This window comes from Mustela nivalis (genome assembly GCF_964662115.1).
Source record: "Mustela nivalis genome assembly, chromosome: 4".
NCBI lineage: Eukaryota > Metazoa > Chordata > Mammalia > Carnivora > Mustelidae > Mustela > Mustela nivalis.
This window is the reverse complement of record NC_139023.1, coordinates 144462678-144480408: the sequence shown is the minus strand read 5'-3', so window position 1 is coordinate 144480408 and position 17731 is coordinate 144462678. Positions and strand designations below refer to the sequence as shown.

Below are 17731 nucleotides of genomic sequence, written 5' to 3'. Positions count from 1 at the left end.
TTCTTAGAAGCGAAAGAGCATTTAAAAAAAACAAAACAAAACAAAACCCTAAGGAGTCCCAAGAACGAGTTTTACTTCCCTGAACCTTACAAAGAGTTGGGCCTGGGAGAACCAATATTCAGATGTGTTCATTGTTCATACAATCAGTGCAAAACTCAAACTATACTTAGCGAGTTTACCCTCCAACTAAGGGACAGTGCACTTTGCTTCAGTCATTCAGACAATAACTTCAACTTATTTTCTCAATAACCACAGACATTTTAAAGAGTAAGAGATCTAGCTTAGAAACCATGTTTTGATAGTAGACATATAGGATTCCAAACCACATTAAAAAAAAAAAACCTGGCTTCCAGTAAGATCATATTTTAAAGATATTATTTTGTCAGTCGTGACAACATATGGAAAATAATACTTAGATGAAAGAACGATTTCACAAAATGTTGCTGAGTCTGAAGTAAGTCGCTCCAGAGTTCATTTTCATTAAATAGATTCTATTAGCTCTCTTCAAAAACCCAATAATAATACAGCATTGGGAATAACATTACTACTTCTTTAAAATTAAGATATACTCTAAGCATATACTTTGCAGAAGCTACATCATTTAAAAGGTCTATAACATTGGGACCTGAAAAGCTGTGTAGCACTATACAGAATTAACCTTGTATAACAATACCTTTAAAAGCTTCAGGTACATTCAAATACATACAATCATAAGTGAGATAAACAGTATTTTAAACAGAAGTAATTAATATTTTGCCTAAATTCATGAACTATTTTATACCCCACTGATTTTATTCTCAATTGTCACTGTACTTCATACCTGCCAATGAATTATGTACCTAAAAATAAAATATTCTAATTTCTTTTCATGAATTTGGCAAAGTTTTAGGGAGGATAATAAAATAATTTATTATTTTATAATAATTTATAAAATATTTATAAATACTTTATATTTAAATAAATATAATTTATAAATTGAATGTTTATAAATAAAAATATTCAATTAACAGAAAACTCACTTCCCTTCTCATTCTTTGATAACATAAACCAAGTCTTTGTTATATTATTACTTAAAAAACAACTGAAAATGTTAAAATAGTATTATAATTATAGTGGTTCTACTTATGAACACTGAGCTATTTTTTAACCCTTATACAATTTATAGTTCACATGTCAAAAAAATATTGCATTCTCTTGTAAATTACTCAATCATTTCCTCATTTCAAATTTTTTTCACATACATTTCTCAGAAGTATCCATGCCAGTAGCTTCTTTGACAGTAAAATGTACAAAATAAATGACATGTCAACAAGTAAATTAGCATTCCCTTTCTGACCAGCTGGGTCATGTTTCCTTTTCAAAATCCTCAGTCCCATGATACAAAATAATAATAATCTAAAAGACCTCATTAAATGATCAATATATTGACATAACTTCTATAAGGAGACACACAGTGTTTTAATTGATTCCTTGAATCCATTAAATGGAATATTAAACGTCAAGCCTACAAATTATATTGTAAGAGAACACTCCCTTTATTTATCAACTAATTTTTCACATATGGCTAATGGCACATAAAAAGATTCAAGAACTTTTGTACTTAACTAAATGGTAAAAGAAGTCCAACTTTCACTAAATCTTTCATACAAACAACATCACAACAAAAGTTAAAATAGATGAGTTAAATCATGTTTACTTACCAAAAAACTTCCAAAGGCTGAATTAAATATTGCAGCTGCCTATAAAGAAAATAAATGGTGGGAAAAACTCACTGAAAGTAAATAGAAAAAGGAAAAGTAGAGATTATCATTCTCCCAACCCCCACTATTCAAAACCTTTAAAACATTGACTCTATAAAGCAAAGTTAGTCACTGCTTACAAAAATCGCCAGTGGCCTGTACTTTTACTAAGATAGATGAGCTGCAGCTTAGGAATTCATAAATAATGGGTCTCAAAGCAAACAGAAAAGACTTGCCATGAGATGTTTTGAACCTATATGACAGTACCAAAGAATCATCACCAATAGTAAATTGAAACCTTGTCGTTATTGATTTGGTTATTGGACTTAAAAAAAAGAAGTTGATTTATTCATCAAAAAAAAAAATTTTTTTTTTTTTTTTTAACCAGGAAAAGGAATACCAGAATTGTAAAGCAAACATTAAGTACTCTGCTTCAGGGAGCTTTATAAGCTACACCCACAAAGTGAGATCTGTTGTTCCCACATAACACACATTAGACTATGAACAATTCTGCTAAGACCATGGAAGTTACTCCCATACCATTAATTCTAAAGTAGAAACAAGAAAGAAAAGTTACACTTGGTGTTCAAAATTCAAAGAAGAAATATTTGACTTTGTGCTTACCTAAGTATCCAGGGAATACATAGTAGATGGAATATATAGTTCTTAAATTTAAATCAATCACTATACTCCATGAAGCTATACCTGAATCCTGAAAGCGTCTCACATTACCCAAAAAGGATAAAAACTTGTATAACATCCAATTTGATAAAGGAAAAAAGGAGAGAGAAAGAGAAAATAACAAAAGGCAAAAGGAGGGGTAGAGAAAGCCTATTGACATCTCCTGTAGATCCAGAGCAGAATTAAATTAATCAGCATGGACATTAGCAGCCACGTCGTAGTAAGAAAAGGATGTCAGTTTAGCAAGTTTGAATAAAGTCCAAAGCCAGGCTAAGAGCCGTAGCTGAAAATGCCTTCTGCTCCAGAAGAGGATGCAATGAGAGTGCATGGGTAATGAGATCCCTGGCTCCAGAGAGCTTAGCTCTCCTATTCAAGTTCATAATTAATTCAAAGCTTTGATAATTTCATTAGATTTCTCCTTTGCTGGCCCTATCAATAAAAGATGGCACTGGACCACAGCTCCTCTGTGGCATAAACACAGGCACAGGCACAGACCAGGGAAACCTTTGCTTCCTGACAGGGACAATGGCATATGGTGTTCTGTGTTGTACAGGGAGTAGTGAAAAAAAAAAAGAAAAAAAAAGATTTGGCTAAATAAAACATTACAGATGACAACTGTAAACTATAGCAGCATATTTAACCCATCTTCCTGGAATTCCATTATGGATGATTCAGGGAAAAGTTTATGTTTGGAGAAATATAAGTAAAACTGTATAAATACATGAGTTATAAAGATCAATTGAAAATACTGCCTTCCTTCCTTAAAAAAAAAAATGCACTTTCCCCACAAACACTTTATTTCTAAACTCTATTTTGTGCTTAAAATGGACTGATCATCTCTTAATAAAGGAATGAGGTATTCCTCTTCAAGCTCCTCTCTTCCAAAAGTGTTTCTTCCCAGTGCCTTTCACCAACTTTTTTCAAGGTAACTCAAAGTTTGGAATAGCATTGAAAAACAAACAAACAAACAAACAAAAACCATGGATTGTTAAAAGTAAAAAGACTCAGAAATCAAAGCAAAATAAGTCAACTACTACTCATCAGATCAGATCACCATTCTCCCACACCACCCCGCCCCGTTCTCTTTAACCCAAACACAAGCAACGTATTTTATGTGGACTGGCATTTTATAAATCAATGGTGATGACAGGGACAGGCTATCTGAAGGTCCCCGAAGATGCTGCAGCCAACTTCTTAGTTGTTCTGCCAGTGCTAATAAATGTGAACCCAGGCACCTACACTCCTAAGCCGTGAGCTCTAGCAATCATTTGTGAAATGGCTGATTAAGGTTCTGGGTACCCTGAAGAACCATGTGAAATCAGACACAGAACCAAGGATCTTGGGCTCGACAGTAACAAATAATTAAGCTAACAGTTGACTTAATTCTGCTTGGAAGCGTATAAGGGGATTATGTTTTCAAGAGTTCCAAAGAATGATGATAACTATTTAGAGAGCATTTAATGGATACATAAAATGCATGCAAGTCTTCAGACTTAAGGAGGAATTTCCGGCTTCCGAACACCACGTACAAGGCCCTCCATGAACAGGTCTCTGTCCATCTTATTTCTTGCCTCCAATTTTATATCCTGACAACACTACACTACTTGTGATTCTTCAGACTCATTGTGCTGTTGAGGACCTTTGTGTTCCCTGGCCTGGAACACCTTCCTCTATCTCAGTAATTCCTACTTATCTTAGCAACTCCTTCCAAGAAGTTTTCCATCACCTCCTCCCACACATATGTATCTACACTTCTCAGGGGACTGAGTGTCCCTACAGCTGCTGCTCAGAATCTTGAGCATACCTCTGCCATGGCACTTGTTGCACTCTGAAATGACCTATCGATATGCCTCCTTGCCCTACTAGAAATTAAAGTCTTCTGAGGAAAGAATCTAATGAAGCCCATCCTAAGCATCTACATGTTTATTTAACTGAATTGTTGAAATAAGTAAGATTCCCAGAAATGTCCCAAGTCTTCCTCTCCTACTGTTTTTCTATGTGTTTGGTAGAATGCAAAGGTTGGCCAAAGACTGGATCTGAGCCCTGGTTCCACAGGCAAGCAACAGCAATGGCAGATGGAGACTTCAGTCGCAACCCAGTATGAGCATCCCTTTCACATCTTGTTTTACTTCTGGTAACCTCCCTACTATGATACAGTTACATTACGGTTACATAAATATGCTTAAATCATGCTTTAAAATTTACTACTGCTATGTAGCAATAACGTCGGCTAAATATAATCTAGAATTATGTAACAAGGAATACTCTGAGCCCAGTAAAAAGAAGATGATCTTCATCTACCAACATGAAAGCTGGCTAAGATATTTAAAGTGAAAAAGCAAATTTTGAAAGTATGTGTAACTCCTTTACCATGTTTCTTCCCACATCCTCAAGCAGCTGGGTGTCCTATAATTCAACTCAGTTCTGACCCTATCTACCTGAAACTGGTGTCAGATCCCACAGCTTAAAGGCTCAGTCCCAAAAGTCTCTTCCCATTACAGAAGTCAATCACAAAGGCCAGGTTGTCATCAACGGTGCTTCCAACAGACTGGCTATAAATCAGAGGTTCCCACAACCATGTCCTCAAGTTTGGTTAACTTGCTAGAGCAGTTCACAGAGTTGAGGAAACCAGTTTATTGATTAGCACTTTATTAGGAAAAGTCTCTATAGGAACAGATGGAAGATATGGCCAGGGTAAGGTATGGGAGACGGGGCTTCCCAGGCTCTCTCCAGGTATGAGACACGCTCAGCAGCTTCACACATTTGGCTACCCAGAAGCTCTCCCAAATAGTCCTTCTGGGGTATGAGAGAGGCTCCATTATACAGGTATGACTGATGAAGTCACTGGCTATTGGTGACTGAGCTCTATCTCCAGCCCTTTCTCCTCCCCAGAGGTATGGAAGTTGGACCAAAAATTCTAGCCCTTTAATCTCAGGTTGGTTTCCCCATAACCAGCCCCATCCTTAAGAGAGCAAGGGGGCTTTCCGAAAGTTGCCCAATTAACTAATTAACAAAAAAAAAAAAATTTTATAGCTTTCCTCACTTAGGAAATCCCAAGGGTGTTAGTTAGGAGCTCTGTGCTAGAAACTGGGACAAAGACCAAACACAAATTTCTTCTTATAAATCATATCACATTCCTATTGTGTAAACAGGTACATAGTGTGTATATATACACAGGTAAGTATAAAAAAAAATACTACCTTTTCTAAAAGGGATTACAAAAAAAAAAACACAAAACCTAATATGGTTACATTTGTTGAAAGGGATTGTGTGGGGTCATTTTTATATTTCATTTTGTTCCATCCTGTTTGGTTTTTAACATGTTACTTTTTTTTTTTTTTTTTTTTTAAAGATTTATTTATTTATTTGACAGAGAGAGATTACAAGTAGGCAGAGAGGCAGGAGGAAGCAGGCTCCCTGCTGAGCAGAGAGCCCGATGCGGGACTCGATCCCAGGACCCTGAGATCATGACCTGAGCCGAAGGCAGCGGCTTAACCCACTGAGCCACCCAGGCGCCCCAACATGTTACTTTTTTGTATTTCAACAAAAGGTCATCTGGGCAGGGAGATGTTGAGCCATTTACTGTTTGCATTTTGAATCCCTTTGTGTTACAAATGTAAGAAACATGTTACCTTAAAATAAAATTAACATTTCAATCTCTACTCTGCAGGTTCATGACCTCTCTTGGTGGTTGGCAAGGTGGAGGATGAACATCCACTGGAGCACACATCATGGTGCTAGGGGCATAGGAAGCTACTGGATGAACAGAGGGCATCTCTCCAGAGTTTCTGTAGCATGTGAATATTTGGTTTTAAAAATAAACCCAAAGCCCACCATTAATTTTGTGTAAAGCAAAGATGGCTATAAAGAATGAACTGGGATCAAACATGAGCCACGCAGGACAATTTGCTCTGAAGATGGGACCCTTCCGATTATACAACCAGACTTTCTCAGGATATGTTTCCTCTCTCTTGCCTTCCAGAAGTCATACCTGAGAGAGTCCACTGATTTTTAAATGTGGCTTTTTGTTATTATCATTTTTGCTAGAAATAATGTAATTACTCATTCTCTGTCCATTATGCTCCAATACATCAGGAAATTTGCCTAACTTGTACAAGATCATGTCCCCAGTGACTAGAATAGTACCTGGTTTGTAGTAGAACCTCAATAAGTATTATTGAGTCAAACAACAAACAAATAAATACTTATGCTAACCGAATGCCCTGCACAGTAATGTTTTTATTATTAACTCAAGAATCCCATCCGTAAAGCATATACCTTGGTGTAATCACATTTGATATATAATCACATTTGATGTATAATGTATAATTAGATCAGGGCTAACTGAAAAAAGTCAATTATTGAGGTGTTCTTTTAATACTAGGTAGATTGACTTTCTTTATATTACACATTTTTAGATAATATATTGCTTTTAGTATCTGCCCAATTTTACCCAATATATGGTATTTTGTTAATATTTTGTTATATGTTGTATAGCATGTCATCAGTAAATTATTTTGGAAAACTGAGCAAGCTCAAAAACGGTTTTTTTATAGCCTACTTTAAGTTATTTGAAACATTAAAAAAAAAAAAAACTGAAAACAAGGGGGATGGAGAGTTCTCTAACTCATAAAAGCAAGCTCTGCCATTGCAGAATGCCTTTAAGTGTTACGAAGTTCTGACAGTAAACTTGAAACCTTTATCTTTTGTTACAGCCATGCCTGGACTGTGTTCCATGCTCTGGAGTTACACAAAAACGTAGCCCTTTTTTAAAATGACTGCGCTATAAATATATGAATACTGCTGGGTCCTACCTAAGTCTCTTCTTATACTGTATCTAAAAAAAAATTTTTAAGATTTTATTTCTATTTATTTGTCAGAGAGAGAGCACACAGGCAGGCAGAGTGGCAGGCAGAGGCAGAGGGAGAAGTGGGCTCCCCGCTGTGCAGGGAGCCTGTTGTGGGACTCAATCCCAGGATCATGACCCGAGCTGAAGGCAGCCGCTTAACCGACTGAGCCACCCAGGTGTACTGAGTATCTAAAATTTTCATAATGCTGGTCCATCCCCTTCTTTTTCCTTCCATCATCATCAGCCCACTAAAGAAAGAAATGAAATCCATTGTCCACTTTCGGTGTTAATGATCTACTGCAAGATAACTGAAGAAATTTCCAGTTTCCACTGTTGCATACCCCACTTCCCCAGTCAACAAAATCAGAAATGTTTACCCAAATGTTAAAGTGGGACATTTATAGCTATCTCAGAATTTCTAGTAATAGTCCAAACTGAGAAGAGTATGTGGCAAATACCCCACTATTCCCAAAGTAAGATACCAGACATAGCCATATAGTACTTATAGGGGAAAAAAAAGATAAAAGAATCAAAGAAACAAACGAAAACCCCAAAAAATGAAAATTAGGTCAGGGACCATTTCATGTGCAGACTATATAAGAAAAGACTAGGAATTCCAGAAAGGATTGATAAAAGGAAATTTCCAGGAGTAGAAGGTCTTTGGACTTTTCCTCCTCCTTTAGATGAGAAAGCTGACTCCTCTCCAGTTGAGAATGGGGCGACAGATACAAAAGAACCAACAGTGTGCATAGGAGAAATTGCAAGGAAGCCAGATGGCACTGAGGCCCCGTGCTGGTTGTTTACCGAGGGGAGAAAGCCCTCACTAGGCTGCCAGAGGTTCTGTGTGAGGTTCCTCAGAAACATCACGGTAAATTCCCTAGAACTGGGGTGAGGGAATAAGAAGGCTATGTAACCAAGCAGAAATAGGCACTTGCTTCAGGACTACAATCAGCAAAGGTGGGGAGGCTGCCTGGAACAGACCACAGGGACAGGACAGAGAGACTAAACAATTGGATAAAGTATACTTCAGTTCTGTGATGGGGTGAGATTTGTCAATTCCATCATACTTAATCATTTTTGAAGAAACCAAAACAATAGCCTTCCAGGGCAAAGAGTCCCCAGCAATAAGAGGCTGAGGGGAATATGCTTGTGGCAGGGCTGGAAGTATACTCTGAAGAACTTGCTCCCCTATCCTGTCTGGCAAAAAGATATAGCTTGTGGGTGTCTGCCATGACACAGGGCACTGAGGGCTGAATTACATCAGCACCAGTAAGGTAAAACTGTCCCCCACCCTGTAATGCATTTGTTCTATTCACTCGGAGGCTGGAAGTAGGGAGGGTGAAAAAGTTAAAAAAAAAATAGTGAACCATGCCCTCTTGCCCACTGGTCCTGCCTATCCTATGTTTATATTTTCATCACATATATGTTCATTCATTAAGAAAAAAAAAGTGTAACATACTGTGTTTTAAATACACAGGTTAGGGGTGCCTGGGTGGCACAGTCAGTTGAGCATCCGACTCTTGGTTTCAGCTCAAGTCGTGACTTCAGGGTTGTGGGATCAAGCCCTGCATCAGGTTCATGGCATGAAGCCTGCATAAGATTCTCTCTCCCTCTCCCCCTGCTCTACCCCATGCCCCCCCTCAAAAATAAATAAACATTTAAAAAAAATTTAAAAACACAGTTTAGGCCTGAGTTGGGAAAGAAGGGAATTTAAGGTTTTAAGCTAGACTGCCCCGAATTAAATACCAAAAAGTTACGCCTAGTTATTAAATATATGACTATTTTTATGATTAAAAGTGACCCGAGAACCATGAGATCTGTCAGGGATGCTGTCAAAGGACACAGGAAGAGATGGCATTCCATGTACATCATCTTTAAATTCAGACCACTCGATAAAGAGATGAAAATAACAGTGCAACATTTTAAATGTAAAGTTGAGCTGAAAGAAAACTAGAAAAGCCAGGTCAGACACATAGAAGCTAGGCAATGCCAGGGTGGGAAAAGAGGGGAGACAGTGCTGCACACTCCCAGACAACACTGGGGCCCTGTGCCCCAGAAGCAGCAAGCCCAGCTTCGACCCGCCCAGGGGACACCTGGGGCTGAGCCACCTGCGGCAAGCAGAACAGCACCCCGGAAGGACTGCCCCCCCCCCACATAGGGCACCTAGAAAACCTGACTGACAGAATCAAGACAGTAACCTAAAGCCAGCTGCATCAAGGGTGGGCGTAGAACTGAACTGGCACTACAGATGTGATTCGAGAATCCCAACCTAATGACTCAACCAAGAAAACAAAAGACAAAACCAGTCAAAGACCAACAGAACCCATGAGCCCCGGGAAGAGGCAAATGCAAAGCTTCTCTTTGGGGTCACTTCAACAATCCAGAACACAGTGGATTCCCAGATAAAACAATCCCTACTGAACAGAAGCTTACAATAAAAAGTGTCAAATGTGAGGAAGCTGTATGTGAGCACACCATCATAAAGCAGTTAGGAAAGGAGGAGAAACAGAGTATTTCATAATATAGTAAGAAAATTCTAGGGGGCAACTGTATGGCTCAGTCATCGGTTAAGTATCTGACTCTTGATTTTGGCTCAGGTCATGCTCTCGGGCTCCATCTGCCGGGAGCTGACAGCACAGTGGGGAGTCTGCTTGAGATTCTCTCCTCTCTCCCTTTGCTGCTTCCTCTAAACCAACCCTTCTCTCTCTCTAAAAGAAAAATATATGTCTTTTAAAAAGGGGGGAATAAAGAAAATACTAGTTGAATTAAACACCTAGAGTTGGGAGGTAAAACTTAAAAACTTCTGGAAAAAAAAAAATGAGACTAGCTTTATGCCTTCCAAAAAGGAAACAATTTTTTTCAAAAAGACACAAAAAGTACACGTGAAAAGGGAAAAGCTAGAGTTGCCATTCAACAAACTTCTGGCCAATGAGATAAAAATTGATACACACTTGGTGGTGGGGGTTAGGGAGGTTGGTTTCTTCTGTTCCTTCCTGCCCGGAGCAGTGAAAGCTCTCTGGCATCCAGAAGAGAAAGGCCAAGAGCCAAGCGCAGGACAGAGACAGCCAAGCGCAGGACAGAGACGGCCACTCTAATACTGAACCACAGAACAAAGGCCAGCAACCCCCACCTCCAGGCATCTTGGTATTTGAGAAAGTCTTTGCTTGTTTAAGCTACTTTCAGTCTGATTTTTTATTTCTTGAAGCCCAACAGAAACAATCTCTTCCTAAATAAGGCAGAAAATAATAAAGGGTTAATCAGGCAGATTAGATAAATTAAAAAAAAAAAAAAGGAAAAGAAAATTGACTATTAGTGATGAATCAAAGTTGCATTGTCTTACCCTGGAAAAGTTCCTCAACTATATGAATTTATTATCACTCCAGCCTCTGATTCATAAGGAGAATATAATATTTTTAGTATTTTAATTTTTTATTTAATATTTATTTATTTCCTTTCCAAGCACAGGTTCAGTTTGAGAAAACATAAAGACATCAAAGGTCGAATTCTAATCCTTGGTCTTCCATTAAATACAGAAACACAAAATACCTTCTTTTTACATGTATGGTATTTTGCAAAGTGCTATAGAAATGTTAAAAAAAAAGAATTAGGGAAAATTTATCCCATTTGGTTTAAAGGCCAGTTATAATTGGCTTTCTGAGAAGCACCTTAGTTGCTAGGGCATTTTAATACTAACTACTTAATTACCACTGTTTTCACGGTATAAATCTAGTAACAAGTAAAATTTGAATTATACATTTTGATATTAAATATTTAAATATTATTGAAGCATACCACAGAAAAGTAAATATATGGAACATCAGGTAAAATGTGAGCTTATACACCATGCTCAACGTGAAAGGTGCTCTTCGTTTTATTCCGTTACTTGTGTTTCTGCACTTTTTAAGCAGCAGTGACTAAAAAGAAGACTCTTATTTTACAATCAGCACTGAATATTTTTTGTCAACAAATAGGTACAAATGAAGAATATAGAACTATTACCAGGCATTCCCCAATTTAAAGAAAGATTACTTTTAGAATATGAACGATTAAAATTCACCATCTTAACGACCACTTAAATTCTTTGTCTTAAAAACATTACAGGAATGAACAGAAGTTCATCTAGATACCAGTCGCCAGCCAATACGTTCAGCTGCTTTTCTCAGAGTCCACTTCATTTCTTGCCTGCTTCTACAGGTTCATTTCTTGCTACCAGTGGAAAAAATTATTTAATATCCCTAATCTTGAGGTGAATGGGGGGTGGCTATTTTTGTTTGTAACTATTCATCTCAATTCAGGCCAGGAAAAAATATATTCAAGTTACCGTTTCTGGGTGCTAAATTGAATCAGGTGTCCTCTCCTCTTAAGAAAATTAAGTTGCTTTTGTGCAAGAGTGTTTTAATGAGAACAGAGCCTGCCGACAGTGATAAATGGGAATGACACCAGAGAGAGCATGTAAGCAGGACAATATGTGCGTGTTACAGTCTTACAGCCTATTTTTCACTGACTATTCTGAATGACTTCGCTGTTTCTTAAGGGGCCTATTAATCTCAAATTTAGTTATTACACAACGTTTATTTGAACATATATTCTGCGGATGATGACAGTTAATAAAGGAAATCTTTCACAAGCTGTATTTTTACATATTGTTCCAACTACAGCTCCCAGTCATTTGATGGTATTGATGGAAGAACCCACATTGTGCTGAGGCTTTGAAAAAAAAGGCACATATATTCAGATTCCTTTCTAAGCACATGGGGACTCTTAAATAACCGTTAAAATGCATACCAAAAAAGCCCTTCTACAAAACGGTAAAAGGAAAAGGACACCTTAACTGTCCAGTGAAAATTGTTTAATATGAAAACTGACCCTTCTAAGACAAAACAGACACCTTTTAACACTTTTAAAGCTTTGCTATGTAATATGCAATAGTTCTCACACAGCAACCCACCATTTTCTCCACATGCGTGGCATAGAGGAGGGAAGACAAAATCAATTTTCTCGAGGTGCAAAAAGAATTAAGTAACAGAGCTACTTTGAGTTCCTTCTTGGTGTGCTTTTTTGATAAAATAGCAAGTACTTAAAATAGGGAGATTCTGCACTTCTTAGTTCTGGTAGCACACTTAAAGGCTAATGAGGATTACTTTAACGCTTTCCTAAAAACATATTAATTAGCTCAAGTACCTTTAGCAATTGAGACTGTGATTCTTGCTCCAAGAGAAATGTGTTACTTTAAGTATAACTGCCTCATACTAACAAAACCAAATGATATTAGCAGGAAATATTTCTACAAATTCAAGATTTTTAGGCCTGCCTCATAATTGAGATGAATATAGACTATGAATCAAACACCTGCAATTTCATCCTCCTGAAATCTGTCTTCACAGGTGTTCAATTTCAATGAAATCAGAATTTTCAACCAGTTAAGGGCCCTTAGATACTATGACAATCCCTTTATAAGTGAAGAAATAGAACTCTAGAGAGATAAAAGGATCTTTTGCAAGGTCATATTGGCTAGTGGCAAAGCCTATTATAGAACTCATCCCCAGACAGTTCCTGTGCCCTCTCTATCATACCCATGCTATCTATTTTATATATTATTTTTAACAGATATTTATAAATATACAATCTAAAGGGGCATAAACCAAAACACTAATAGTGGTTATGCTGGGGTAATACGATTATAGATTTTTTTTCTTTGTGATTTTCCTTGATTTTCAAGGTTTTTGTATTGATTATATATTAGAAAAAAAGCATACAAGAATGCTAATATTAAGCACAACAAACATTTTCAGAGGCTCTCGCTTTAATCTTTAGGCAAACAATGCTGTGTACATACTAGGGGCTCAATGTCTCACTAAAAATTGAAAGAAATTGAGGATAATACCAAGAAAATCTACCTAGACTTACTTGTTAAATTAATACTGAATACTGAGGAACAAACTGTGATTATAATTCAGATTATCAACGATGAAATTGAAGTGCATATTATTTATTACTAGCTTATTAAGTACTTATGAATTTCTATGAAGCTGAATAAAACCATACTCCTTGACATTATACCTTTTTTAAAATGCCAATTTCTCAATATCCCTGAAATTTAATTGTTCCTATCTTTTGGATTTCCTATGTACTTCCAAGAGGGAATAAAATAAATGCTCCCTTAATTATCCACTTCAACATAAATTTATTAATTTATTACACTAAGCACTGAAAATACAAAACTAAAATCCAGAGTGTCTGCTCACAGTATTAGGCTAGACATCATAATGGCTATACCACAACAAGATCAATGGGATCGGAGTTATGGCAGCACAGAAATTAACCTCTAAAATTTCCTTTAAAGTGGGCTTTTTCAATACCTCTGAGTGATGGACAACAAGCACTTTTCTGATCAATTAATGGAAGCTCTACTTAATGCCAACCCATGAACTAAGCTCTCCACCAACAGAGAAATTGGCCAAGAATTCCCTTAACACTTTGTTTAGAAGGGCATCCACAAAACCTAAGTGACAACCTACGTCAAACCATCTAGTGTTTCTTACAAATTTTAGACTCTAGCTACCTACCTCTGTTACTTCTGCTCTTTTCCATCCATTAGGTCTGGGAATCGCAAAGCTTCTTAAGAGGGCAATGGATCTATCCCTCAGCAATAACTCTCTCATCAGCTTTTCATTAGAAATAAAACAGCTTTCCTACCATCTTCTGGGAAATAACTTACCAAAGATTTACAGAACTGAAATGGACTTTTGCAGATCATGTAATCAAGGCACTTTTCCTCAAAGAAGACTACACTGAAATCACTTACAGAAGGAACCTACCTGTCCTGTTATTCATATCTTCAGGATCAGAGATTGTATAATCTCTTTCAAAATTCGAGATTTCAAATCTATATTTTTCACTACTAATCTACACTTCTCACTATCAAGTCCTTTCTTTTTCTGAATTAACTATTCATTTGAGATCATCTTTTTATGTTAGGTTTCCTAAGAAGATTAAAAAAGAGCTGTATTATATACTGTTACAAGTAGTATGCTAGTAAAAATGTTTAACAATTGGCTCTCAGGATGGGGGGAGGAACATCAGTTAGTAATATTAGCTGATTTTTGAGCTGTAAATACTCCCATCATGGCCAATTTCAAGCTGCAAACATGATGTCACTGAACACCAAGAGACAAAGGATGGCATAATCCCCAAAGTATAAGAAATGAGAAGGGCACCTAGGTGGCTCAATAGGTTGAACATCTGACTCTTGATCTCAGTTCAAATCTTGATCTCAGGGTCATGAGTTCAAGCCCCGCTTTGGGCTCCCATGCTGTGGAGCCTACTTAAAAAAAAATAAAATTAAAAAGATGGGGGAAAAAAGGCAAATTAAACACAAAATAAGTACAGGAAGAAAATTAAGTAAGATGTGAGCAGACATGAATGAAATCAAAACCATAAAAGCAATAGAGATCAATGAAATCAAAAGCTGGTTCTTTGGGGGAAAAAAATCAGTAAAATTGATAAAGCCTTAAAACAGGAATTGTAAAACTATTCTGTAAAGGGTTACTGTTCCATTTCAACCCAGCTGGTCTAACAACAACTGAATATACTGCAAAACAATTCTGACACTAACCCCCTGAAGTTAGCCCAGACACCACAAGCTCAAACCTCAGTCCTCCACAAGACTGACCTCACTTCAGAATGCACTTCTGGAGTTCCCAGGCCACCAGCACTTTTGATCAGCTGGCTATAAATTCAGGAGTTCCCATGACCCTGTCTACTTCAATAATTCAGTAAAACAGCTCTCTGACCCCACTGAAAGTGCTAGTTAAGATTACACTTTGATTATAAGCGATACACAGAGGGAGGTCTGGTCATTCTCCCAGCACATCAGTATGTTTACCAACCAGGAAGCATCAGTGAACTTCAGTAACCATAGTTTTTAATTGGGGTTTCATTATATAGGCGTAATTGATTAAATCATTGACCATGTGATTGAACTCAATCTCCAGCCCCCTCTCCTTCTGAAGGTGGAGTGGCTAAAAGTTCCAATCCTCTGGTCACAGGCTTGGTCTTCTCAGTGACCAGCCCACATCCTAAGATTACCTAAGAGCCCATCAAGAGTTGGCTAATTAGCGTAATTAACATAACAAAAACCTAATCACTCAGGAAATTCTAGCAGTTTTTGAAGTTCTGTGCCAAGAACCTGGGACAAAGATTAGGTATGTATTTTCATTATATGACAGCAACATAATAAACATTTCAGGCTTTGCAGCCCACATGGTCACAAATTCTTAACTTTACTGTTATAGCACAAAAGCAGCCATAGAAAACGTATAAAGGAATAAGTGTGGTTGTGTCCCAATAAAATTTTATGTATGGATACTAAAATTTTATTTTCAATTAATTTTCATGTGCAATGAAATTTTATTCTTTTTTTTTTTCTACCTGTTAAAAAAGTGTACAAAGGCACCTGGGTGGCTCAGTCTGTTAGTCGTCTGACTTCATTTTGGCGCAGGTCATGATCTCACGGTCCTGAGATCAGGCCTGGCAATGGTCATGGAGTCTGCTTAAGATTCTCTCTCTCCCTCTGCCCCTCCCTGCTTGTGCATTCTCTCTCTAAAAAAAAAAAAATAAAAAAAAGTACCAACCATTCTTAATTCACTTACTATACAAAAACATGCAGCAAGACTGATTAGCCTACAAGCCGTAGTTTGCCATTTCTGCTTTAGGAGAAAAAGAGAATATAGAAATGACCAATAACAGGAAAGAGGTAACATCTTGAGATCCTTCAGATATTTAAAGGATAAGAATTTGCAAACAGGGGCCCCTGGGTGGCTCAGTGGGTTAAGCCGCTGCCTTCGGCTCAGGTCATGATCTCAGGGTCCTGGGATCGAGTCCCGCATCAGGCTCTCTGCTCAGCAGGGAGCCTGCTTCCTCCTCTCTCTCTGCCTGCCTTTCTGCCTACTTGTGACCTCTCTCTGTCAAATAAATAAATAAAATCTTTAAAAAAAAAAAGAATTTGTGAACATATTATTTGATTTCAGCACGTAGTATAAAGCTGCACTAATCAACAATATGGTACTGGCTTAAGGACAGATGTATTGATCAACGAAACAGAACAGAAAGTCCAGAAACAGATTTATATAGTTACAACAAAATTGATTTTTGACAAGGATACACAGTAATTTAATGGGGAGAAAATAAGCTTTTTAGCAAGTGGTAACTGACATCTTTAAGCAACAAACAAAACAGAACTTTAATCCTTATCTCATAAAATGTAGGTTGGAATGGATCAGGGAGATACACCTAAGAGCTAAATCTATAAAACAATTAGAAGAGAACATAAATAAAATCTTCATGACTTTGGTTGAGGACAGCATTTCTCAGATAGGATACAAAAGTCATAACTTTAAAATTAAAAAATGATAAATTGGACCTCATCACAATTTAAAACATCTTTCCTTCAAAGATATTGTTAAGAAAATGAAAAAGCAAGCCACAAATTGAGAGAATATATTTTCAAAACATATATCTGATAAAGAACTTGTATGTAGGATAGATTTTTAAAAAATTCTCACACTAAAACAATCCAACAAAAAAGGAGACTAAAGATTTGAACAGACACTTCACGAAAGGAGATGACAAGTCAACCCATGAAAAGATGCTCAACATCATTAGTTATTAGAGATATGTATATTAAAATCATAAGATACCACCATATACCTACTAGAATTGCTAAAACTTTTAAAAAAATGGATTGTGCAGTGCTGGTGAAGATGTAGACCGAATAGAACTCTCATGTATTGCTGGATGCATCCGAAATAATACAGCTACTGGGGGGAAAGGTTTAGCCATTTTTTTTTAAAGTTACACCTACAGTTACATATGATCCAGCCATCCCACTCCTGGGTATTCACCCAAGAGACCGACACAGATATGTTCATACAATGACTTGGACTCAAATGTTCAGACCAGCTTTATTTGTGATAGCCCAATAGTGGAAACGACCCAAATATGCATCAAATGGTGAATGAATAAACAATTATGATACATCCATGCAGTACTACTCACAATAAAAAATAAATGAACTATTGGTGTATGCAACAATGTGGGTGCATGACAAAAGCATTATGCTAAATAAATGCAGCCAGATACAAAAAACTACATACTGTATGATCCCATGCATGTAACATTCTCAAAAAGATGAAACTATGCAGACAGAATTCAGATCACTGGCTATCGGGGCCTGCAAGTAGGAAAAGGAAAAAAAGAGGCACAAAAGATGATTGTGCCTCTTGCCAGCATAATGCCTATGTTCTACATGACTTTATATATACCAAAAATGAATCATACTATATACTTTTAAAAGGTGAATTTTACAGTTAATTATATATCCATCAACCTGAATTTTCAAATCTATAAAAATTTTTAAAGTAAACAAAAAAGTAGAAAAATACAACTATGACATTATTAACTT

The 17731-nt window shown here is 36.9% G+C and overlaps 1 protein-coding gene across 6 annotated transcripts in view; it reads right to left on the bottom strand.

Annotated features, from left to right (window-relative positions):
- SLC10A7 (solute carrier family 10 member 7) overlaps positions 1-17731 on the bottom strand; it is a 251975-nt gene that overhangs the window by 182194 nt on the left and 52050 nt on the right. For all 6 annotated transcript variants that reach the window (XR_014311044.1, XR_014311045.1, XM_082728238.1 and 3 more), the window contains exon 5: positions 1701-1739. Coding sequence is in view for 4 of the 6 variants with exons in the window: in XM_082728238.1 (XP_082584364.1) it covers positions 1701-1739 (39 nt within the window). In the remaining 2 variants the exon portion in view is untranslated. The remainder of the gene's footprint in view (positions 1-1700; positions 1740-17731) is intronic.